The following is a 25,155-nucleotide window of genomic DNA, read 5'->3' as shown; positions in this document are numbered from 1 at the left end:
GTCAATTGATTTTTAAAAATCTGCAAATCATAGTATGTTTACATCGTAGACATTTTAGAAAATAGGAAAGTAGCTGGGCTCGGTGGCTCACGCCTATAATCCCAGCACTTTGGGAGGCCGAGGCGGGTGGATCACCTGAGGTCAGGAGTTCGAGACCAGCCTGACCAACAGGGTGAAACCCCGTTTCTACTAAAAATACAAAAATTAGCCAGGCATGGTGGCAGATGCCTGTAGTCCCAACTACTTGGGAGGTTGAGACAGGAGAATTGCTTGAACCGGGGAGGCGGAGGTTGCAGTGAGGCAAGATCGTGCCACTGCACTCCAGCCTGGGCAACGGAGCGAGACTCCGTCTCAGAAAAAAAAAAAAAGAAAATACAAAAGTGTAATAAAGGCTTAAGAAAAGTGGATCTGTAATCCCACCCAGAGATTGCCACTGTTATGTTTTTGGTAACCCTCCTGGCATCCATCTGTGTAAGTATATGGAGGAGAGATGATATGTATAGTTTTATATCTTTTTTATCTTATCGAGTTTAAACTTCTACTGAATGCATACTATGTGTTCTAGGTACTCTGTACATACTGTAGATGTGAGTTAAGACAAAATAGCTGCCCTTAAGCACCTCACACACTAGGGTTGTTGGAGTATGAGTAGGTCATAAGGAAAAAATGCAAATATAATACCATGATGTACATGCTATAATGAATTTGGAGGAAATGGATTGGTGGTGGAAATGAAGCAACCAGTTCTGTATTAAGCAGAAAGATTACAGAGAAAAAATGGTATTTCAATACAGACTTCGAAGACAAGTAGGCATTTGGCAAAAGATATGACTTGGGTAGGGTAAAGGAGAAAAAAGAAAATTCCAGAGTGGAGGAACAGCCTGAGCAAAGGCATGGAGGTAAGAAAACACAGCGCAGAGTTGGGTGGGCAGCTAGAGGACGGCGTATTCAAGAAAAAGGGGTTAGCTGGCTGGGCGCTGTGGCTCACGCCTGTAATTTCAGCACTTTGAGAGGCCAAGGCAGGTGGATCATCTGAGGTCAGGAGTTCGAGATCAACCTGGCCAACATGGTGAAACCCCCTCTCTGTTAAAAATACAAAAATTAGCTGGGTGTGGTGGCAGGCACCTGTAATCCCAGCTACTCAAGAGGCTGAGGCAGGAGAATTGCTTGAACCTGGGAAGCGGAGGTTGCAGTGAGCCAAGATCACACCATTTGCACTCCAACCTGGGGGACAAGAGCGAGACTTCCTCTAAGAAAAAAAAAAAGAAAGAAAAAGGAAGTAGCTAGGAATCTATCTGAAATGTCAGCTGGAGCTACAGGATCAGGGCCCTGGGATGGACCCTGGAACTACAACAGGTGCTGTGGGTGTGGTCCAGTGGTCCAACTCTCATGAAGTTTTGTGTAGAGAAGAACAGGAAACAATTAAATAAGCATTCAACAATGTAAATTAGTATCCAAAGTGAGAGCTATAAAAGTACAGGAAAACACACGAAGATGTAACAAGAGATCTGACTTAGTCTAGGACATCAGGGAAAATTTCCATGGGCTATCACATTAAGACAGAAAATAGCAAAAATAAAGTTCCTTGTCTAGTGAAGGAAGACAGGATCTTGCTGTCTGTTTAAGTGCCTAGTACAAGGAAGAAGGAAGAATCCGAGATGTTTCAGACTATTAACTTTGGCAACTGGGTAAGAAGAGATATATTTAACTGAAATAGAATAGGAAAGGAGGGTTGTGTGTGTGTGTGTGTGTGTGTGTGTGTGTGTGTGTGTGTGAAGGGAGAAAACATGCATAAAGAGACCTGGAGAGCTTAAGTTACTTAAGCATCACTGAGGTCAGAATAGAAAATCAGATTTCAGTGTCACAGACTGAGGCACATTTTCAAGTCATAAAAGAGGAGGTATTTTCTTAGCTGTGAGAATTTAGATGAGGGTTTGGCAGACTATAATCTGCAGGCTGAATCTGGCCTGCCACCTGCCTTTATAAGTAAACTTTTATTGGAACACAGTCATGCTCATTTGTTTACATGTTGTCTGGTACTGTACTCTTATTCTACAACAGCAGCATTGAGTCGTTGCAAAAGAGCCCATGTGGTCTGCAAATTCTATACCATTTACTGCCTGGCCTTTACAGCATATGTTTGCCAACCCCTGCTGCAGAGGATTCAAGAGATGCTGAGAATAAAACCCTAGTATGAAGAGAGGAAAGAACCAAAGTGACAAAGAAAGATTGTTTTGAAATTAGGAGGAAATCCCATGGAAGGATATTATAAAAGGCAAAAGGAGGAGTTTCAAGAAAGAAGTCTCAAGTCAGTTGAGAGGAAAGCTGAAAGAGAAGTCATTGAATTTAGAAGCTAGGTTATGAGTGATTCAGAGCACTTTGGAGGAGATGGTAGTGGTAAAAGGTCAGATCTCAGTGGGTTGAAGTTCAGAAGAGGAAATCAATAATCAAACTACTCTCAAAGAACTCTGGTGGGAAAGGAAAGGTGTGAGAGGTGGTGGTGGAATGCAGCAGGACGGGAAGATGTCAATGAAGACATTGAACATGCAGATGTACCCACAGGTGGGAGAGGAGCTGGAGAGTAGAGGTAGCTTGGAGTAAGATTCCCTCTATCCTGTAAAAAGAACAGAAGAAGTTAGCCTTGTGAAGGAACAGGAATGCTTTTTTCTCTGAAGAGGGTAGAAGATGAAAACAGATGAAGATATTCATGGGCGCAGAAGGAAGGATAAAGGAAGAGAACATTCTTGGAACTTTCAATTTGCTCATAGATACAGGAAGCTGGGGAATTTGCTGAAAGTCAGAGGAGTGAGCCTAGTTCAATTTTTATAGTTTTAAGAAAAATAAATTTAACTCAAACTAGAATTTAACTGGAGGAAATGGCTTAATTGTTCTCAGACACTGGGTATCTCGATGAAAATGTTCTCCTGTGCCCAAAGTTCTGATGCTATTATTTAGATCATGGGTTGTCAAACCACTTTTGTAAAGGGCTAGCTAGCAAACACTTTAGGCTTTGTGGGACATGCCTCATCTTTCCCATTTTTGTTTTTAACTCATCCCTTAAAAAAGGTAAAAACTATTCTTTACTTGCCAGATGCACAAAAAAAAGAGGGATTTTGTTCATGGCTATAATTTGCCAACTCCAATCTAGATTACTGACATCATACAACCTTCCTTATTACAAAAGAAAATGTGCCAGTAATAGAAGTTTAAATTTGTATATTGCCTGTTGATTGGTACCATGAAAGCTTTACTTTCCCATGCCGCACCCAATCCCCTTCATGAGTTATCCCTAGGTTTGGAGTTACAGTTTGAGTTTGAGGAAGGTTGACAAACTAAAAGGATAACTGGTAAATTACCTCAATTCCCACAGACTGATTGTTCAGGTCAAAAAGAGGTAAGACGGGTTGAGGTCTGGTGATCAGCCACAAGAAGATGGCAGCTCCAAACGTCAGGATGCAGATCAACGCCGGGGTCGGAAGTGGGGAAAACAAAAAGTTAAAGATAAAAAGCATCTTTGTGAACAGCAGCAGGAAATTCAGACCTTAAAAAAAAAAAAAACAGGGGAAAGAAAATTTAGAGGAAATGGTCATATTTTTGTACTCAATAGCTCTATGTTTACAGAAGGACACACACACACACATGCGCGCGCACGCGCGCGCCTTCAAACCCTCAAATATAGTTGTACCTCTCTAGTAGCAGAATTTCTCCCAGTGTTTACTTAGCACTGTTGAAAATAATAGAACACATTCTCCACCCCTGCTACTTGACTGTCCTCACACAGAGCAGGGAGGATCAAAGGAAACAAGTTAATCATTTCCCAAACAATTTTGAGAAATGGCTGCCTTTTTAATGTTGGTGCACAAAGCCTGGAAGAAGGCAGCCTGCTAGACCCAACATAACCTGATGGTCAGAGGACAGTACCTCCTCTGCCCAGGCAGACCAAGGGTCAGGAAGGACTCTTCCAGTTGGATTTCCCCCATATAAACCAAACAGAAGAGATCTGTCAAGGTGATGCCACAGGTTTTAGAAATTAACCATTTTGTATGAAGGATATTTCCTGCTGGCTAGACATGTCTTGCTCATTGCTTTATTTTTTGGAGCATCGGAAGGATTTCCGAGATCAACAGCATTACAACTTGCTATGCCCAACATCCTCTCGCCTAGGGAGCCCAGAGGAATCATTTTACTATGAGGCAAACTGTCAGTCAGGTACACAGAAACAGTGCTGGAGAATGGATGACACGTGGTGAGCATTGAAGAGTTAGGTCAATAAGAGATCTCAAGAAACTAAAAGTAACAAAGGCTTCCCCCAACCCAGCCTTTCTTATAGTTTTCAGCCAAGTTCAGCTTCAAACTACTCTAATAGGAGAGACTAACTTTAGGGTAGGTCCTAGGAACATATCCTTGCTGAAGCCATCTTTTCCTGGAAAGTTGCTGCCTCACAACTTTCAAACTGGATTAGGAGAATATAATAGCAGCAAACACATGAGCACTTACTATATGCCAGGCACAGGGCTGGGCTTTTTGCATGGTTTGTTTAATTTAGGCCAAACAACACTATAAAGTAGTATTTCACAGAAGAGAAAGTGGACGCTTTGGGATAAAGTGAATTGTCCAAATTCACCCATCATTCCCTATTGCTACTTCTCTATGAAAACCTACAAAACAACAATTCATTTTTTCTTATAGGTTCTAGTCACAGAGTTCAAGGGGACTGAATTTGTCTAGCACCTTCCAGGTGACAGCAAATGAAGTTCAGAATTTGCATTCTTCAAAGTTTACTGCAACGCCTGATGAAACAATAGCTCAGAGATGAGGCCACACATGCCCACGGAAAATCAAAAAAACAAAGCAAGCTCAATTAAAAGTTGGATCAGATCAAGATCACAGTTGCCCTTAGAGCTTTGGACAGCTGCCATTAGCTGCCACCCGGAACCTTCTTTAACAAGGGAAACATACTTCACTCTAGTCTGAGAAACGCCACAAGGTGCAGGAATTTTGTGTGGGAGCAGGAATAGTCACAAGAAACCCTGGGCCACTCTTACTATCTTTCTGCCCCTCGATTAGTTATTACCTGATTTTGGAGAGTCCCTTTCCATTTTAGAGGAGAAAACTGAACTTCCAGAAACTGGGATAATAGTCCTCAACTCCCTAGTTCTTTCCATATTGCATTCAGGGGGAGAAAAATAAGTCAAAACAAAAATAAAAGCAAGGTCCCATGGGTGCTAGGTTACATAATAACAAGGGTGCTATTGTGACCACCTGGCAGGATTCTGAGAGTTGGGATTTTTGGAATTCAGCCTTACCTGGACTTGTATGATGAGGTGGCACTCTAGGAGGCAAAAGCATTCAAAAACTAGCCATAAAGCCCAGGCAGAGAAGGGGGGACTGCCTCAGGGAAGATTATGAAATTGAAAAAGCAGGTGGCAGTACCAAAGGGGAGTAGAAACCTGTGCCTGTTTTGTGCTCTCCCATCCAGTCTGCCACCAGCCACTCCCTTCAGGCTGGGATATTGAGACAGGGTCTTACTCTGTTGCCCAGGTTGGAGTGCAGTGGCACAATTCTGGCTCACTGAAGCCTCAACCTTGTGGGCTCAAGTGAACCTCCCACCTCAGGCTCCTGAGTAACTGGGACTACAGGTGTATGCCACCACACCCAGTTAATTCTTTAATTTAATTTTTTTTTTTTTTTTTTTTTTTTGAGACAGAGTCTCGCTCTGTCACCCAGGCTGGAGTGCAGTGGTGCAATCTCGACTCACTGCAAGCTCCACCTCCCAGGTTCACGCCATTCTCCTGCCTCAGCCTCCCAAGTAGCTGGAACTACAGGCGCCCGCCACCATGCCCGCCTAATTTTTTGTATTTTTAGTAGAGACAGGGTTTCACTATGTTGGCCAGGATGGTCTCGATCTCCTGACCTCGTGGTCCGCCTGCCTTGGCCTCCCAAAGTGCTGGGATTATAGGCGTGAGCCACCACGCCTGGCCAATTCTTTAATTTTTTGTAAAGACACAGCCTCAGCATGCTGCCCAGGCTGGTTTCAAACTCCTGGGCTCAAGCGGTCCTCCCACATTGGCCTCCCCGAAGTGCTCGGATTACAGGTGTGAGCCACCACAACCACCCCAAACTGGTGATATTTTATCTGGGCTTTTTCCCTCTGCCTCAATCCCACCCACAAATTAAGAGATCCTTACCAACACCCTCCTGTTCGACTACGGAAAAAAATGGTTGCACTAAGGATTTCTGCCCTCTTCTTCCAGATGGCACATTTATATTTTAATAGGAGACTTTGCAAACAATGTCTTTGAATCAGGGTCTAAAAATTGAATTTCTGTTCAGTTGTGGTGATATGGGGGTGGGGTCAGGAAGGAGAGTGAATAACCTGACTGGTAATACATATGGGAGAAAAGGGACAGAGAATCCATGGCCAGTCTCAAGGGGGCACCTGCTGTCAATCTCAGGTGATTGTTACCACATAGTAACAATACTATGGGTCACAGATTGTCAGAATTCTGCCCCCTCCCTAGATAATCCAGAAGACTGCATTTTTTGAAACCTCAATTTTAACTAACAACCGTTTTTAAGAGTCTGGCATGGGATAAACAAGAACACATTTCATAGTTTAATTTGGATCACAGTCTGTTAATGTTTGACTACTCCTTTGAGACAGACTTCAATCATATTGCCCACAAACAGAATGAGACTGGCCACTTCATTACAAACAAGGGAGATATTTACACATTTCAAAGCCACAGTTTCATGAGAATGAAAGTACCTTGCCTATATTGGCAAGGGATTTTATTTGAGGAAGACAATGAAGGAAGGATTTATTTGTATTTGTCAATGGAAATAGCTTACTTAGTTTGCTACCACTGACCAGGTATCCAACTCAAGTAGGAGGTGCACAGAATTTCACAAGGTTCCTTCCTCAATTTTTTTTTTTTTTTTTTTTTTTTGAGGCAGAGTCTGGCTCTGTTGCCTGGCTGGAGTGCAGTGGTATGATCTCAGCTGATTGCAACCTCTGCCTCCCAGGTTCAGGTGATTCTCCTGCCTCAGCCTCCTGAGTAGCAGGTGCCTGCCACCATGCGCAACTAATTTTTTGCATTTTTAGTAGAGATGACGGTTTCACCATGTTGGCCAGTCTGGTCTCAAACTCCTGACCTCAGGCGATCCGCCCGCCTTGGCCTCCCAAAGTGCTGGGATTACAGGCATGAGCCACTGCACCTGGCCCGTCCTCAATTTTTTTAAAAATTGAGATACAATTTACATAATGTAGAATTAACCACTTTAAAATGTACAATCGGGCAGTATTTAGTACATTCACAATGTTGTGCAACCATTACGTCTATTTAGTTCCAAAACAATTTCATCACCATAAAATACGAAACCCTGAACCCATTAACAGTCATTTCCCATTCTCTTCAATGCCCAGCCTCTAGAGAAAGGACTAGGCTGCTTTCTGTTGCTGTGGATTTCTGTATTCTAAATATTTCATATAAATGAAACCATATATGTGACTTTTTGTGTCTGACTTCTTTTCCATAGTATAATTTTTAAGATTCATTGATGGGGTAGTATGTCTGTACTTCGTTTCTTTTTATGGCTCAATGTTATCCCATTGTATGGATAGACTACACTCTATCTATCTATCTATCTATCTATCTACCAGTTGATGAATATTTGGGTTGTTTCTACTTTTGATATTGTGAACAGAGCTATTATGAGCATTTCTATACAGTTTTTGTTTGAATATCTTTTTCCAGTTCTTTAGGGTGTAGACCTAGGAGAGAAACTGCTGAGTCAATGCGAATTTTATATTTAACTTTTTGAGGAACCACCAAACTGTTTTCCACAGTAGCTGCACCATTTTATATCCAACCAGCAATGTAAGAGGATTCTAATTTCTTTCCATTCTCCCTAACACTGCTACTTTCTCTTTGTTTGTCTGTTTAAATAGCCATTCTAATAGGTGTGAAGTGGTATCTCATTGTGGGTTTGATTTGCATTTCTCTAATGACTAAGGATGTTGAGCTTCTTTTTATGTGCTTCTTGGCCATTTGTATTTCTTTTTTGAAGAAATGTCTACTCAAGTCTTTTGCCCATTTAAAAATTAGGTCATATATATATATATACACACACACAACACTTATCAGAGATATGATTTGCAATATTTTCTTCCATTCTGTAGGTTGTCTTTTTACTATCTTGATAATCTCTTTTTTATTTTTATTTTTTTACAATTAACAATTTTTTTTTAGATATGGGGTCTCACTATGTTGCCCAGGCTGGTTCTGAACTGCTGGGCTCAAGTGATCTTCCTACCTCAGCCTCCCAAAGTGCTGGGATTACAGGCGTGAGCCACTGTGCCTGATGTATAGTCTCCTTTTTAACGCCCAATACACTCAAACATTTTTAACCTTACAAGGTTAGTGCTGAGAGGATTTGCAACCGTATCATGTAACTCTCTCACTGTTTAAGTGGAAGAAACTAAGGGCCTGAGAGAAGGTGAGACTCCTGGGTCAGACCATGACAGGAGTCGGAAGCTCTGTTTACCATTCTAACCATTAGAATCTGTTAACACTTCCAAGTAAGTTCAAATAAACAAGGGGAAAAAAAGTCACCCTCCTTTTGTCACATGGCCTGTGTGACTCGAACTACAGTTCTGGTTTAGTCACTCCACAGAATCCCCTGCAAGCAGTGGGCGTGACTGGCATTTCCTCTTCCTTTTAACGTCACTCCTGGTTACGGTAGGGAGAAGCACAATAGTGGTAAAGAAAAGAGGAAAGAGAGCTCTGTCATGCTGTGTCTGGGATTTCCTGTTTCACGTAATATACAAATAGCTGAACAAGTCCCAATACACACCAGGATGTCCCAGGTCAAAAGGCTTATTCCACTTTTTGACGTGGTGATGGTGACATGCCTTGGCCTCAGACCCCAGGATGCCCATTTGTCCGCCATCCTTGTCCTTGCTCCACTCCAGGGCCTTCCCCTCCCCTGTGGATGGATGACTGGAGCCACAGTCACTCATCTCCTGGCTCCTAACATGTTTTATTCCCAAGTTAGCTGAAGGACGCCTTCTGCCTTCACACCTCTGTGCACGCTTCCTGGACCATTCTTGGTGTCTAGGTTATGATCACCCCATATTCAGCTTCGGATTTTTTTCCTTTTGTGGACTTGGGGCAGCATGTCTTCATTTAGTCTCATTTTCTTTGGATAAATGTCCTAAATGGCTCCTTCTACTCTAATATTTAAATTTTTGGTCAACTATGTTTATTGCTATGAATCTTTCATACTATCCCTATTGGCTAAAAATCATTTTCTTTTGATAGTCTCTATCTTTTAAAAGATTGTATTTTTCCTATGTATATATCCCACTCAAACCCTATTCGAAGTCTGTTCCCATCTCAAAGCCTCTATATTTGCTCTTCTCTTTGCCTGGAACATTTCCCCAGGTCTGAAATGGTTGTGTATTGCTGATAGGTCAGGCTTCACCTCAAATGTCACTTCCACGGAGGCTCACTGTTTCTGATCACCTTATTGAATATTGTCTTTACCTTTCCAGTCAGTGTCATGGACTTTGTTCTCTTCTCCATGACACTGTTCACTGGGAAATAGTCCTAGCTCCTTATTACTCATTGTGCCAACTGTGCTGATGTTCTCTTTGGAACAGAGATTTTAATTTTGTTTACTGCTGTGCCTCTCATGCCCTCACCATGCCTGGCACATAAAAAACTTTCAACAAGTGATGGTTGAGCAAATGAACAGTTTTCCAGGTCACAATTGTTTATTCCATGTACTCTCAGTTAACTCATTTTCCCTGCAGTACAAAGACCCCACCCTCAAACCCCCAAATCTTAGATCATAAGAAGTCATTCAAGGCCAATCTGGAGAGGATTGCTCCCTAATCAATACTTTGGTAAGGTATTGGATAAGGATGGTGGATGGTGACAGGGGTGTATTTCTGACACACATTAAGGACTATTCAAGATCCATCTATTCCTCCAGGCTTAGAAGAGTTGGAAGGAAGTTATCTACATGGGATAAGTAGGTAGAAAGTCCAGCCAAGAAATAAATCATACTGGACTAGGAGCGGTGACTCATGCCTGTAATCCCAGCACGTTGGGAGGCCAAGGAGGGCAGATCACTTGAGGTCAGGAGTTCGAGACCAGCCTGGCCAACATGGCAAAACCCCATCTCTACCAAAAATACAAAAAGTTAGCTGGGCTTGGTGGCACATGCCTGTAATCTCAGCTACTCGGGAGGCTCTGGCATAAGAATTCTTTGAACCTGGGAGGTGGAAGTTGCAGTGAGCTGAGATCATACCACTGCACTCCAGCCTGGGTGACAGAGCAAGACTCTGTCTCCAAAAAAAAAAAAAAAAAAAAAAAGAAGAAATAAATCATTCTGTTACCTTGAGTTTCTGGAAGTCTAAGGACAATAAAGGAAATTATCATTGCTTTTAGGCCTGGAGAACTATTATTTTTTTGTGCAATAATAAGATATAAATTGCAATTATAAGCTTTAAAAAATCTGCCTTCATTAATTTGTATTTAATTGATTTCTGTGTTCTCTTGCATGTATGGGCTCATCCTATGGTGATAGAAAGCTAATTAAAAAGGGACCAGCATCCTCAAGTTCTCACACCCAATTAGTTAACACATTCTTCCATACTAGGAATTACCTACTGTCTCCTAGAGACTATGTCAAAAGTCTTTACAACTTATAATGACTCCAAAGGGAGCTGTGTGTTATTTAGGAGGCTGTATATGAAAGTTTTGCTTTTTGAGCTGGGCTTTCCATTTCTAACCCAGCTTCTAAAATCATTTTTCCTACATTCCTGCCACCCTCAACCTAGGAAACCTCTCTCTCAGTCCTTGGCTATAGAGTCAGTATTTCTAGACAAACCCAAAAGTAATGACAAAAGGTCAACATGAAATTACAAACCATTAGCATCATGAACATACCTGGAAAGATCTGATAACCTTTTCCTTTATATGCTATGAATGTGAACCAGGTGTGTGTTCTGTTGCAAGATCCTTCACCCAATTTCCTCAGAGCCCTGGGATGAAGGGCTTTTAAAAAATCATTTCTTAAACTAGTTTGCTTTTCTGTATCACAAGTAGTTTTCTTCTACTAGGGATATGACAGATGAGGTGATTTGAGACAATGATCCTGCTTCACAAAACTCAGTCAAAGAAAAGCATCATATGGAAAAAGCCCAGTAGATTGTCCCCCAACAGAAGCTATTCTCAGCTACCCAAGCTATTTAAAATGATTCAAAATCCAAGGGGTCAACATTCAGATCTGAGATAAAAATCTGTGGTCATATCTCCCAATTAAGAAACAAAACAAAATTTAAAAAAAGAGCTGAGAGGAGAAATTCTAAAAACCCTCTAAGGAAATAAGAGGTAACTAGTATGTTTCAGTTTTATAATTATAAGAGATAATTCTTATAATCCGAATTATAAGAGATAATTTGGAGGTGGCCAGTTACTAAAATTGGTATGCAGAGAGTTAATAGCTTTCCTATATTTTATACAAATAACTGATTTAGAAGTCATGAAAAAGATGCTATTCACAATAGTGTATATAAGAATAAATGCGTAAAACCTATATTTTAAAAGTTTTGATCTGAAGTACCTAAGAAGGCTAGAAAAATGGAAAGACATACCTGAAATATTCAAGGTTCCTGTCACCTTAAAGGTATCTATACATTTAATGCAACCCTAATGAAGGCTTTCTTAGGAACTAAAATGCTAATTCTAAAGTACATCCAGAAAAAAATAAAACTTAACAAAGAGTGAAACAATTTTGAAAAACAGCAGGAATTGGGTAGGTGGCAGACCAGTAATCATTACCAAATTTAAATACTTACTATAGAGCTATAGGAGTTTTCTGGCCAGACACAGTGGCTTACGCCTGTAATCCCAGCACTTTGGAAGGCCGAGGCGGGTGGCTCACTTGAGGTCAGGAGTTCAAGACCAGCCTGGCCAACATGGTGAAACCCTGTCTCTACTCAAAATACAAAAATTAGCTTGGCCTGGTGGCATGCGCTTATAATCCCAGCTACTAGAGAGGCTGAGGCAGAAGAATTGCTTGAACCCAGGAGGTGGAGATCGCAGTGAGCCGAGATTGCACCACTGCACTCCAGCATGGGCAACAGAGCCAGACTCTGCCTCAATAAAAAAAAAAGAGCTAGAGTTTTCTATTGGTCATGAATAGACAAACCTATTTAATAAAATCATCCTGAAACATGCCCATTAGATGCTATTATCATGTACTAAATTGCATTTCAAATCAAAATAGATATTTTTTCACTTAAAATAAATGTACTGAGACAACTGGCTAGCCATTCAGAGAGAATACATTAAGCTGTCTACTCTCTTACTCCTACAACAAAAATAAGTTGAAGATAGGTCAAAGACTTAAGTATAAAACAATGAAAACCATAAGAATGGTTGGGGTGAAAAAGTATGGAGAGATTTTCTCTTATAATTTGGCATGGAGAAGACTCAAGACAGACATAACACCTAAAATCTATAAACAGAAATGTTGGCAAGTTTGATTATATAAAAATAAAAATTTCCCCCGCAGAAAAGATACCAGAGACAAAGACACGTTGAGGAAAAAGTATCAAACCCCTCAGAAAGGCTAAGAGTTAATTTCTTTAATAAGAAACTCAGATGACAATGAAAAACAAAATACAACCCAGTAAAGCAAGGGCAGAGGGGATGTCCTGAAAGTTCACAGCAAAACAAGCAAGTTATTTACAATTAGGGAAAGACATCCAATTTTGCTTATAGTTCTTAAGAATGCAGATTTAAATGACATGACTTTTCCTCGTGCATCAGATTCCAGTGATGAAACAGTGAGAAATGCAACGTGAATTGTGGAAATGTACATTTGGTGCTGTCTCTTAGAGAAGTCCCCATTGCCCTCTACACATCATAAAATGTATGCCCTTTCACCTAGTAATTCTACTATCAACTTATCTCATAGAAAGACATCAGATCAATAAACTACATCACAAATGACATGTAAAGTACAGGTTAAGAATGTTGGTTCAGACTAGTTGGGCTCAAGCTCTTCTTGGTCATTTTCTTTGTGACCTGGGGCAGATAATTTAATTCTCTGTGGTTTCTCATCTATAAAATGGCAATAATGGTATCTCCCTTCTAAGGCTGTCACTATGATTAAAAGAGTTAATGGATATATAAAGTGCTTAGAACCATGCCTGGGATGTAGGTTCATGTATTAACTATTATATTTATCATCATTAAAGCTATAGAATTGTTTCTAATCCAAAAGCCTAGGAAAGCCTTCCTTGATAGGAGAATAATGAAACAAATTACAGTACTTCCACGCAATGGAATTCTGGGCAGGTATTTTAAAAAAAGAAAGTCGATCTGTAGGTAATGATATGAAAAGAGCTCATGATGTACTGCCAGGGAGAAAGAAAAAATATTTGGACAGTGTGTGCATTATCTTCTCAATTACAATGAATTATATATGCATTTGTGTTTCTGAAAAGACAATCCTCATAGAAAAAGAGAGATGGAGGTCGGGTGCGGTGGCTCACACCTATAATCCCAGTACTTTGGAAGGCTGAGGTGGATGTATTGCTTGAGCCCAGGAGTTTGAGACCAGTCTGGGGAACACGGTGAGGACCTGTCTCTACAAAGAATACAAAAATTAGCCTGGCTTGGCGGTGCATGCCTGTAGTCCCAGCTACCTGGGAGCCTGAGGTGGGAGGATCACTTGAGCCAGGGAGGTCAAGGCTGCAGTGAGCTGTAATTGTGCTACTGTGCTCCAGCCAGGGCAACAGAGCAAGACTCTGTCTCAAAAACAAAACAACAAAACAAAACAAAACAAAAAAACAAGAAAAAGACAGATGGAAGAGGAGAAATCATGACTGGATTTCTTGAAAGTCTTGGCTACTCCATCATTCAGCCAAAAGCTATTGAAGGGCTTGGCTGTATATGTGGCATTATTCCAGGTGCTGGAGATATGGCAGGGAAAACCCTGCCCTCGAGAGATTGCATTATATTGGGGAATTTGACAACAAGCCTGAGAAATAACTAGATTATTTAGAACCACGAAACAACAAAAACAACAACAAGAGCAGGGAAAGAGAATTGGGGGTACAGCAGGGGGATGAGTTTTTTTGTTTTTTTGCTTTTTTTTCTTTGAGACAGAGTCTTGCTCTGTTGCCCGGGCTGGAACACAGTGTTGTGATCTCGGCTCACTGCAACCTCTGCCTCCTGGGTTCAAGCGATTCTCATGCCTCAGCCTCCCAAGTAGCTGGGATTACAGGTGTATGCCTGGCTAATTTTTGTATTTTTGGTAGAGACAGGGTTTCGCCATGTTGTCCAGGCTGGTCTTGAGCTCCTGGTCTCAAGTGATCCACCTGCCTCAGCTGCCTCAGCCTCCCAAAGTGCTGGGATTATAGGTGTGAACCACCACGCCTGGTGGATGAGTTTTAATTAGGGAGGCGTAGAGTAGTTTCACTGGGAAGGTAACACTTGATGTGTACTGTTTCATCTGAAATATGCACACTTATAAAAAAAAAGAATAAAATGAACAGCTCCATATAATCCCACCTCCAACACAGGCAGCTAACTTAGAAAGTTCTACCACCTTGGTTGGTGGCATTTCACGTGAATGCACCTAAGCATACACCTCAGCTTTGTTTCTACAAGCGTGGCTCTCCCAATACCAAAACTACATTTGACACACAGCTTCTTCCAAGCCCTCAAGTTGTGTAAAATGCTTCTCAGCCACTGAGTAATCCAGCTGGACAGCAGCTCTGTGGGTGGAAACCTTCTCATCCATTTCTCTAGCCGATAAGAAACCAGAGCAAAGGTGAAGGCTGAGTCACAGGGCCAAGGGGCCCTGAAAGTGTCTCTTTCAATATTCATTCCGAGTAGCTATGAAGGAAGGATGGTCTGAGATCCTGACCGACAGCCTGCTGATAACTTCCCAGCCACTCACCAGTGCGCGTGGATGCTCAAGCCACTGTCTTATAATAGCCATGGCCCCAGGCAGATGGGAAGGGCCTTATTTTATTTATTTATATATTTATTTTGGGACAGAGTCTCACTTTGTTCAGGCTGGAATGCAGTGGCGCTATCACAGCTAACCGCAGCCCCATCCTCCCACGCTCAGCTCACTGCAGCGTTAACTTCCCAGGCTTAAGTGATCCTCCCACCTCAGCCTTCCAAGTATCTGAGACTATAGGTGTGCACCACCACACTAGGCTAATTTTTAAGTTTTTTGTAGAGATGGGGTATCCCTAAGTTGCCCAGCCTGGGCTTGAACTCCTGGGCTCAAGCGATCCACCTGCCTCAGCCTCCTAAAGTTCTGGGATTACAGGCATGAGCCATGGCACCCAGTGGGGAAGGTCCTTCTTATCATCTCCGCAGAGATGTGGTGGACAGAGTAGGGAGACAGCATTACCAAAGGGAGCCCTATTAAAACACCAGGTGGTAGCTAAGTAGTAGTTTCCACACCATGGAAAGATTCAATTCGATTGCTTAAATAATTTTTTAAAAGGTAAGTGATAATAACCTCTCATATCTCTCTTCCAAGCCCAATTGCTAGACTGCATCTAACAGTCCCAATGTGTAAGACAGCTGGCAGAGAAAGGGTTAAGAGTCTAGGCTTCAGACAGGTGTCCTGGGCCATAGGCAAGCATACCATAAATAAACCATTAGAGTGTTCGATGCAGATCCACTGGTAGGATCTTTACTGCTGAATTGCACAGGAAAAGCTACAGGAGCCAGAGCTCAAAAGAGATAGGAGAGGTGGAGCAGAATAAGCCCTTTCCTCGGGTTTGGGTCCCAGTGAGGCTTCCTGTGACTCATGGATCTGTGTGTCAATAGGCCTCCCTGTGCTGTGAGCACTCATGCACATAGTGACCATCCTCACCTGTGGATTCCACTGCACCTAGCAAGGCACCCGAGACACCATGGGAAGCTGCTGTTACCAAGCCACCTTCACCTTTTACTCACTACTGGCATAATTTGAGAGAAAGGCAACTAGCGAGGAGAGTCTGCTGAAGGAAAGTTTGCAATGTTCAATCCCACAAGGAACAGAACATGCTTCTGTGCACACAGCAGGACACGGTCGGCAGAGTCTTCCTCAGGAATGCCACAGCCAGGGGCTTCATGCCATGAGAATGGCAACGCTAAGCAGCCCAACCTAAGTGAGGTCCGGGTTCCCTCATAATGTATCCATTTGGGTATTCAAGCACCTACTGTGTGCCAGGCAGTGTGTTTAGCACAGGAAAGCATGCTCAGAACTTCTGGTCCGGTAGAAGATAAAGCTAATTCCCCAGGCAGTCATGATGCTTTTGAGATCAGTGCTCTATGGGATGCACCTCAGCTTTGGCAGCACCTGGTGGGCTGGAGAAGTGTGTGTGTGGCAAGGGATACATTTACTCTCGGCACTTTTAACTTATTTATACATTTACTTCTTTTTTGTTTTTTTTTGTTTTTTTTGAGACAGAGTCAAGTGATTCTTTTGTCTCAGCCTCCTGAGTAGCTGGGACTACAGGCACGTGCCACCATGCCCAGCTAATTTTTGTATTTTTAGTAGAGACTGGGTTTCACCATATTGGCCAGTCTGGTCTCAAACTCCTTACCTCGTGATCTGCCCACCTCAACCTCCCAAAGTGCTGGGATTACAGGTGTGAGCCACCACGCCCGGCCTCTGTGTTTTTTTTTTGTTTTTTTTGTTTTTTTTGTTTTTTTTTTTGAGACAGTCTCACTCTGTCACCCAGGCTGGAGTGCAGTGGTACGATCTTGGCTCACTGCAACCTCCGCCTCCAGGGCTCAAGCAATTCTCCTGCCTCAGCCTCCCGAGTAGCTAGGATTACAACAAGCACGCATCACCACACCCGGCTAATTTTTGTATTTTTAGTAGAGGGGGTTTCACCATGTTGGCCAGGCTGGTCTTGAACTCTGACTTTAAGTGATCTACCTGCCTTGGCCTCCCAAAGTGCTGGGATTACAGGTGTGAGCTACTGTACCCAGCCTATACATTTATTTTCAGTAAAGTAAACAAAAATTGTGGACCTGTGTGTTCAGCACTGTGCCATGTGCTGAAGGATGAACACTTGGCCGATACAGTTCTTGCCATCTGGGTACTTATGGGTCTATCTAGTCCTAGGAACTCTTACAGAATGCTTCAGTGTGTGCAATGAGATCATGGGTTTGAAGGAGGAAGAGGTTAGTGCAGACTGGAGCACGTTAAGACGGCTGTATGGAACACTAGAACCTCAAAGATGTGTGATCCTTGACCCCCTGGCTTTATTGCCAATTGTCTCTTTCCAGGGGCAAAGATGATGATCTGGCCAGACATGATGGCCCATCCCTGTAATCTCAGCACTTTGGGAGGCTGAGGCTGGAGGATCGTTTGAGACCAGCCTGAGCAACATAGTGGGACCCCATCTTTACAAAAATAAAAAATTTAGCTGGGCATGCCTGTAGTCCCAGGTACTCAGGAGAATGAGGTAGGAGGATTGTTGAGCCTGGGAGGTTGAGGTTGCAGTGATCCATGATCCCACCACTGCACTCCAGCCTGGGAGCCTGGATGTGCAGAGTGACAAGAGTGAGACCCTGTCTTAAGAAACAAAACAAAACAAAAAAGGATGACAATTCTACCAATCAAGCTGATGTCTAGTAAGATCTCAACTATGATTCCAACCAGTGGGCCCGCCATCAAACCATCTTTCTCAACTGTTGTCTGTGTCTCTCTATCTACTTTCTTCATGGAGAGACCAATCATCTCATTAGGTTGGATGGAGCCAAGTGGAAGTGGAGAAGGGGAATGGCCAGATGTGCTAGAGGCACTAAAGTGGGACAAGTGGGACATTTAGGGGAGGGAAATGGTGAAGAGGTATTTCTGCTGGAGGTGGAGGGTCCATCTTTAGTTAAAAGTGGGGGAGGGGAGGGGGGTGGCAGGGGGAAGAAAAAGTCTCCAAGGATGAATGAGATGGTGCGTGGGGCCCAGTGTAGACACTGCACCACTGGAGCCATTGCCTTCACATACTCCAGAGAGCCTGGGTGGGGCCAGACATTGGCCAGTTGAGCTGAGTAGCATTTATCAGGAGATCTCATGTTAAATCAAATACCAAGAGCCTCTTAAGTCAGTCCATTAAGAGCATAGGATAGTTGAGTCACCCACAGGATGTGACTCCAGAAGTGACAAATCCCACAGGAGCTCAGGTCGATAGAGTCAACCTTGATCCACTACTAGGCTTCAAGTGAGTCACAGTCCAAATCCCAAGCCCTGGAAAACTTGTGTCAGTAACACCCCCAAAGGGCATCCTAGGCCTGCTGCTGACCAAGTATATTATGAGAGAACTGGGGTAAGAGGAAGCAGTGTCAGAAGTCCACTGGATCTGATAAGGGGGTCTGTAAAAAGATAGGCCGGACAAAGTGCTAGGACCCTGTCACCTGTGCCAGGGTGAGGCAAGAGGTTGGGAAAGCGGACTTCTTGCCTTGGTTTTCTGCAGAATCAGCCCTTGCACTGCCTGTCCCAACCAGTGGTCAAGGGTCAACAGTTTCAAAGTGCGGGCAACAAGCTTTCCTGTCAATGGTGTCATTGCCAGGGGCAAACTTTCAAGGTCGTGCCCTTTCAGGTACCAGAGCAACAGCTCCTCACTTACTACATGTGTAGCCCTGGGGACAGTTACTTAGAGTCACTGAGCATCAGTTCCCCGCCACTGTACACAGAAGGAGCAGGTGAAAATCGCTACTTGAAGGAGATGCTGTGTGTAGAACAGCTGGTATGCTGTCAGGCACATGGGAAGTCCTCAATCAAGTCTAGCTCCCTTTTCCTCCCCTTTTCCTCAGTTTTCATATCCTTGCCAATATCAGATGTTCTATTATGAGATGTCCCAAAAGAAAAGAGATGATCACGGCCTTGAACAATTACTGCCGCTCCACTTCTGTGCAAAGGTCTTAACAAGCCCTCATTTCATTTCTTTTTTTTTTTTCTTTTTCTTGAGATACAGTTTCACTCTTGTCACCCAGGCTGGAGTGCAGTGGTGAGATCTCAGCTCACTGCAACCTCTGCCTCCTGGGTTCAAGCGATTCTCCTGCCTTAGCCTCCCGAGTAGCTGGGATTACAGGCGGCTGCCACCACGCCCAGCTAGCTTTTGTATTTTTAGCAGAGATGGGGTTTCACCATGTTGGCCAGGCTGGTCTCAAACTCCTGATCTCAAGTGATCTGCCTGCCTCGGCCTCCCAAAGTGTTGGGATTACTGGTGTGAGCCACTGCACCTGGCCAACAAGCCTTTGCATCTATTTAAACAGAGCACTTCTAGTTGTAGGGAACCATGGCCTGTCTCTGACCTAGCTTTCCCCCAGACCCGAAATCCTCAACTTGAGCCACTCGCAACCTCACAACTCTTAGAATAGAATGGGCCATGAAGACTGGGAGATCCACCAGCTCCCCCAAAGAAGGCTGATAGTGTGGCCTGACCACAGCAGTGCATGGGCTGTCTGACCTTCCAAACTCCAGATCTCATGTATTCATTCAAACAATGAGTTGAGAAACTAGGAAGTGTCAGGCCCTGCGCCAGGGAGGACAAGTTGGTGAGAGAGTCCCTTTCCGACCTCAGGATGTGCAGACATACAGGGGAGAAACAGACCCAGATGCATTTCCAGCAGAATGTGATAAGCAGTGATGGCTGGACTCATGGCTGCTGGGGTTGCGTCACCCTTGCTGGGTGCTGCCAGGCACAAGAGTCACCTCTGGCTGCACTCCAGCTGAGGGTCTGCTCATCTGCTGAGGAGGCATATGAGAGATAGACAGGAGCAGACACTGTATTCCTGGTTTCTAAGAAGCTGGCAAATCCTGTATGCCAGGCACAGTGGCTCACACCTGTAATTCCAGCACTTTGGGAGGCCGAGGCAGGCAGATCACTTGAGGTCAGGAGTTTGAGACAGCCTGGCCAACATGGTGAAACCCCGTCTCTGCTAAAAGTACAAAAATTAGTTGGGCTTGGTGGTGCATGCCTGTAATCCCAGCTACTCGGGAGGCTGAGGCAGGAGAATCACTTGAACCGGGGAGGCAGAGGTTGCAGTGAGCCAAGATATTGCCACTGCACTCAAGCCTGGGAGTCTAGGTGACAGAGTGAGCCTCCTCTAAAAAAAAAAAAAAAAAAAGAAGAAGAAGAAGATTGTCTTGATTAAATATAAGAGTACCTACTGTGTACTGGTACTTCCCTGGCTTCATCTTCCCTCTCTCCATTCATTTCTCTCTCCTTCCTCCATCTCCAGCCTCCTTGTAGTATCTGTGGTCTCACTGTAGGTGGATGGTTAGGTATGCAACGACACGCTGATATTGTTGTTGGTGTCTTGCCCTCAAGAAATTACAATATAGCCTGGGAGAGACTATTTTAGGTCAGGCTAGGCCGAAACATTCTGTTTGGTCTGGATTAAAAAGTGTTTTCTCTCTTTTAATAATTAAATTTGAATGCATTTATCTGGGGTATGCCTGCTCCGAATTTTGCTAAAGTTCCCACCATTAGCATCTTATTACACACCATCTACTTTACTTCTCTATATTATCTGCCTGTCCTATAAGCATTTGCACTTATACTTCCTGTTTTATTTAGGTTTTTGTTCCTTTTATTATGCCAAATACACAAAAGATGGCTATAAAATTTTACACCATGCCTCTTTCAAGACATGTTCTGTGTTTAACCTTGAATACTGATCAATCGGGGGGGACTACCACAGAGTGACTCCATATCAGAATATGGAGGGAGAAATAAACAAAACCAATTACTCCTTTTTTAAAAAAAAAACTAAGTCAGTTTTCAATGGTTTTTTATTTGTTTGTTTGTTTGTTGTTTTTCAGCCAGAGTCTCGCTCTGTCGTCTAAACTGGAGTGCAGTGGTGCCATCTCAGCTCACTGCAACCTCCGCCTCCTAGGTTCAAGCAATTGTCCTGCCTCCTGAGTTGCTGGGATTACAGGCATATGCCACCACGCCAAGCTAATTTTTGTATTTTCAGTAGAGATGGGGTTTCGCCATGTTGGCCAGGCTGGTCTCTAACTCCTGACTTCAGGTGATCCACCCACCTCTGACTCCCAGAGTTCTGGGATTACAGGTGTGAGTCACTGCGCCCGGCCTTAACTTTACTTTTTAAGACTCTGCCTCTGATATAGAATACTAATCACCTACACATTGGAGCTATAGATTCAATCCTACCTTTCAGACCACCAAAAAAAGGCTGATATCTCAGAAGGTACCAAGCCCCGGCGGTAGAGTCCCTTTCCAGTGCTTACTCCCTGAGGGTCTTTGAGGTTCACCTTAGGACCCTCAGGGAGTGGGCATTGGGAAGGAAGTACTTAGGAATTAAGCAGCACCTGAGACTTAACCTGTGGCCCTACTTCCTAAAATACACTCAACTCCATTCATCTGTCTCTCCCACCCCATCGGTCTCATTCATCAGTCTTAACCAACATAAAATTGAGGGCAAACCCCCAGCCCACCTCAGGGGAGCTATGCTGGATGCTCAGACCCACAAAAAGAGGTCTCTGTTTTGGTTCACCTCCTTCAAGAGAGTTGGGAGAAGGAAAGTGAGCCCCATGCATGCCCCACATCCTTCCTTCCCGTTGTTCCCCCTGACACAGGGTCTGAAGGCATGCCCGTGGAACTCAGCCGGCCCTTGATTTTAAGTCGCTTCAAGAAAGTTGGGGGTCAGGATGCCCCCTTGGCCTCTGTCACACCCTCACAAGACCTCCTTGCTGAATAACACCCCCTCGATGGTCCCCTTACCCTGCGAGGGGGCCGCATCTCTCAGTGCTTCTAGTGAACGGGCGCTTCCTGGCTCTGAGTTCTTCCTGCCACACGAGTCCCTGTCCTTCTTCCCTCGCTCGCGGTTCCTCCAGAGACAGGGTGGCTTCAGAGCGTCCATGCAGGCAGAAGGCCGGCCCAGAGCGTCCCCAGTTCTGCCCTGCTCTGACCTGTCCCGAGTCAGGCCATGTCAGGCTTTCTAACGTGCTCGGGGACTTCACTTCCTGGTTTTAATTTTTTTTTTTCACAACTGAAAGTGGAAGTGTTCTGACCAGGAGGGGAGAAGCTGCCAAAGCTACCCTGGCTCGGTGTCAAAGCCTTTCACCTCAGCCCCCAAGGGCCAACACAAAAGCCAGCTTGCCTCAACACAATTTGCCCTGTCCTCCTGTGGCCTATCACCTTTCAACTAAGATGAAAACAAACAAACTAAAATGACTTGAGGTGCCCCCTCAGATCAGAAGCCTCACAGAGGCAGAGTTGATGCTGTTCCCTGCTGGATTCGGAGGACCGGAAAGTCTGGCTAGAGGGTACCTCAGCCCTCAGACCCACACAAACACCTTCCACCCCTTCTCTCCAGTCGCCAGAGCTGCCTGCCTTGGTCCCTGAAGAAGTTCTGGCAAAGCCAAGAAAATAAACAAGCAAGTCAGAAATGACAGGGCTGTGAGTCGTTCAATTGGTATGGTTTCTTTCCCTCTGACACATTCACATCTCAAAACTTAACTTAAAAATCTATTCTGCTGCCTTGGTCATCCCCTGTATTACCAGGACCTGTATTAGTCTCATTTTTGATCCGCCTAAGGCTGTGGCTACAGAGGGGCCCTGGAGCTACCATTCTCAGATTAGGAAGCAGAAATAACAAATTTTTCTACCCCTTCCCCACCTCACAGATACCTCAGAATGAAGCAGCACTTTCTCCAGCCTCGATCCCCCACGGAGGCTCACAGGAAGTTCAGCATCATCCTGGCTCTTTGCTGGAGCTAGATTAGGGTTCGTTCTTTCTACAGAGCAGTTCTTAAAAGCTTCCTACTAAGGAAGCCAGGCTGAGCTGTGCCACAGTCTCAGAGAACACAAGAGCTGAGCCCTTGGCCTCTGGGGAGCCGCCTTTGGACATGGAAGAAAGATGAAGGGCTGGGAGACGAAGGGGGGCCTGTGGCATTCCATCCTCCAGCTCATCTCACGGCTGGAGGAGCACTTGTCTTTTGCTGAGTTTCAGGAACTCAGCTCCCCAAGAGGCAACTTCCTCTAGAGGAGAGCAGAGGATGGCAGAGTGGGTGTCGAATCTCAGCCACGCTAATACTTCTGAGCCCGTCACCAAGTGCTGTCTTCCTTCACCAAAGGGCTCAGGGCCAGGGGAAGATGAGGCTTTATTTTTTTTTTTTTATTGACCTCCTCCAATAAAAATGCTCAAGTTCAGGAAGGTTGAGTCATTCTAAAGGCCCATCAGAGTTGTATTCCTATGAATCCTCTGTGCACATGAGTGACACCCTCAGGATTTCAGGGGGTAACTGAAAGCTTTGGCAACCCACAATAATTCTGCATTGTTGGGCAGGCTGTGGAAACTGACCAATCAAGTCTCAAATTCTAGCCACACCACCTTCGAGCTATGTAGCTTAGGCCATGCTGTTTAACAGCCTGGAGACGCACTATGCATCTGTGAAATGGGAAGGATACCACCTGCTTTATAGGATGAGATACACCAATGAATTAACATACATAATCTACCCAGAACAGTCCCCAGCACCTAATTGAATATCTGCTGATTCCCTTCCTCTCTCTCTGCCCAATGGGGCTCTCTGCCCTCAGCAGCTGACACATGATCCTTCTAACTACACTGAGACAGAAATTTCTTAATGGAAGATGAAGGAGACCCACATTCTGGCTTGGTGTGCTTTAGTACACTTAGCAAAATCAGTGTTCCCTTCCAATTCCATCCCCTGCTAGCATTTGGACAGCTCATATATCTCCACCCCTTTTCCAACTGATTTTTTTCTTTGCCTCCCACACAAGTCAGCTGAGATTACTATTCAACTAAATGTAATTTCATGTTATAAAACAGCCTTAGGCTGAGCATAACAAATCCTACTTTCTTTCCCCACACCAACCCCCTCCCTACTATCTCACAGATATATTCAATATAGAGCAGGTAGTATCATTGCAGCTTACCTTGGAAGGAGACTCTCCCTTCCTGGGTCCAGGAAGTGCTCCCCTCACAGCTGGCTGTATTGATTCAGCACCACATTCAGGCACTTCTACTCTTTCCACAGCTCCTCGGACTGACTGGGACACACCCGAAGCTACTGTGTACTGTCCTGAGAGTGGCCAACACACTCCCCTGGAACCTTTGAATCTGTCACAATAGAAGTTCAAAGGTAGACGTTACCTGTTCAAACACTTGCAGTAACCTCTGACAGTAAGAAAAGCAGTGTTGGGCAAAAGATTAAAACAAGAGATTGTTATGCAATGGGCTTAAGAGGAAAAAAAAAGACAGCCCTCAGTTCAGAAAGCTAACGTTTACCAAGAGAAACCTTCGATAAAGCTCTACCTCAGGGGAAGGAGAAGGGGTAGACAGGGCTTTGCATCTGCTTTGGGGGCACAATCCTTGAGATTGTGATAGGAAGAGGAAGGTCTAGATTACTAGAGGAAAAAGGGCTCCTTGAGATCAGAGTGAGAGAAAAATGAGAAGCCACTTTAATTGGCTCAAGCTATAACTTCAGGATTCAGACTAAGCAGAGGTGTGCATTTGGAGACCAGCTATCTTCTAGAAGGGACCACTGCCCCCTTCAGAATTAGAACATCTCCAAGACAACCAAATGAGCCAAATCAGTCTGGAGTCTAGGCTGAGAGACAAGTCTAGGAGGGTTGTATTTAGGATTCGGAATCACGAACACAGTCCGCAGCACACATAGTTTAGCAAGGTGCTCGAATAAGAAGCATTGCTTCCTGGCTAACACGGTGAAACCCCATCTCTACTGAATATACAAAAAATTAGCCGGGCATGGTGGTGGGCCCCTGTAGTCCCAGCTACTCGGGAGGCTGAGGCAGGAGAATGGTGTGAACCCGGGAGGCAGAGTTTGCAGTGAGCCAAGATCACACCACTGCACTCTAGCCTGGAGGACAGAGCAAGACTCTGTCTCAAAAAAATAAAAAAGAAGCATTGCTACTGCATCATGGCTCAGCCATCCTACTCTCTCCTTCTTTTTTTTTTTTTTTTAGACAGAGTCTGTCACCCCGGCTGGAGTGTAGTGGTGCAATCTCAGCTCACTGCAACCTCCGCTTCCTGGGTTCAAGCAATTCTTCTGCCTCAGCCTCCAGAGTGGCTGGGATTACAGGCATGCACCACGACACCTGGC

At 44.2% G+C, this 25,155-nt stretch overlaps 1 protein-coding gene across 3 annotated transcripts in view; it reads right to left on the bottom strand.

Moving 5' to 3' along the window:
* The window catches only part of ACSL5 (acyl-CoA synthetase long chain family member 5), a 53,799-nt gene extending 29,719 nt beyond the window's left edge, over positions 1-24,080 (bottom strand). Inside the window, exons 1-2 of one of the 3 annotated variants that reach the window (XM_054503156.2) lie at positions 23,969-24,080; positions 3,357-3,541 (exon numbers count right to left, since the gene is read on the bottom strand). In XM_054503156.2, the coding sequence (XP_054359131.1) occupies positions 3,357-3,512 (156 nt within the window). In that variant the 5' untranslated portion in view covers positions 3,513-3,541; positions 23,969-24,080. Of the gene's footprint in view, positions 1-3,356; positions 3,542-5,074; positions 5,271-21,787; positions 22,070-23,968 lie in introns of those variants that run through there. The other 2 variants (XM_054503154.2, XM_054503155.2) reach the window with 2 other exon arrangements.
* Positions 24,081-25,155: the final 1,075 nt, after the last annotated feature.

Source organism: Pongo pygmaeus, chromosome 8 (assembly GCF_028885625.2).
Source record: "Pongo pygmaeus isolate AG05252 chromosome 8, NHGRI_mPonPyg2-v2.0_pri, whole genome shotgun sequence".
NCBI classification, from domain to species: domain Eukaryota; kingdom Metazoa; phylum Chordata; class Mammalia; order Primates; family Hominidae; genus Pongo; species Pongo pygmaeus.
Note: the sequence above shows the minus strand (reverse complement) of the source record. Positions and strands in the feature narration are given on the sequence as shown.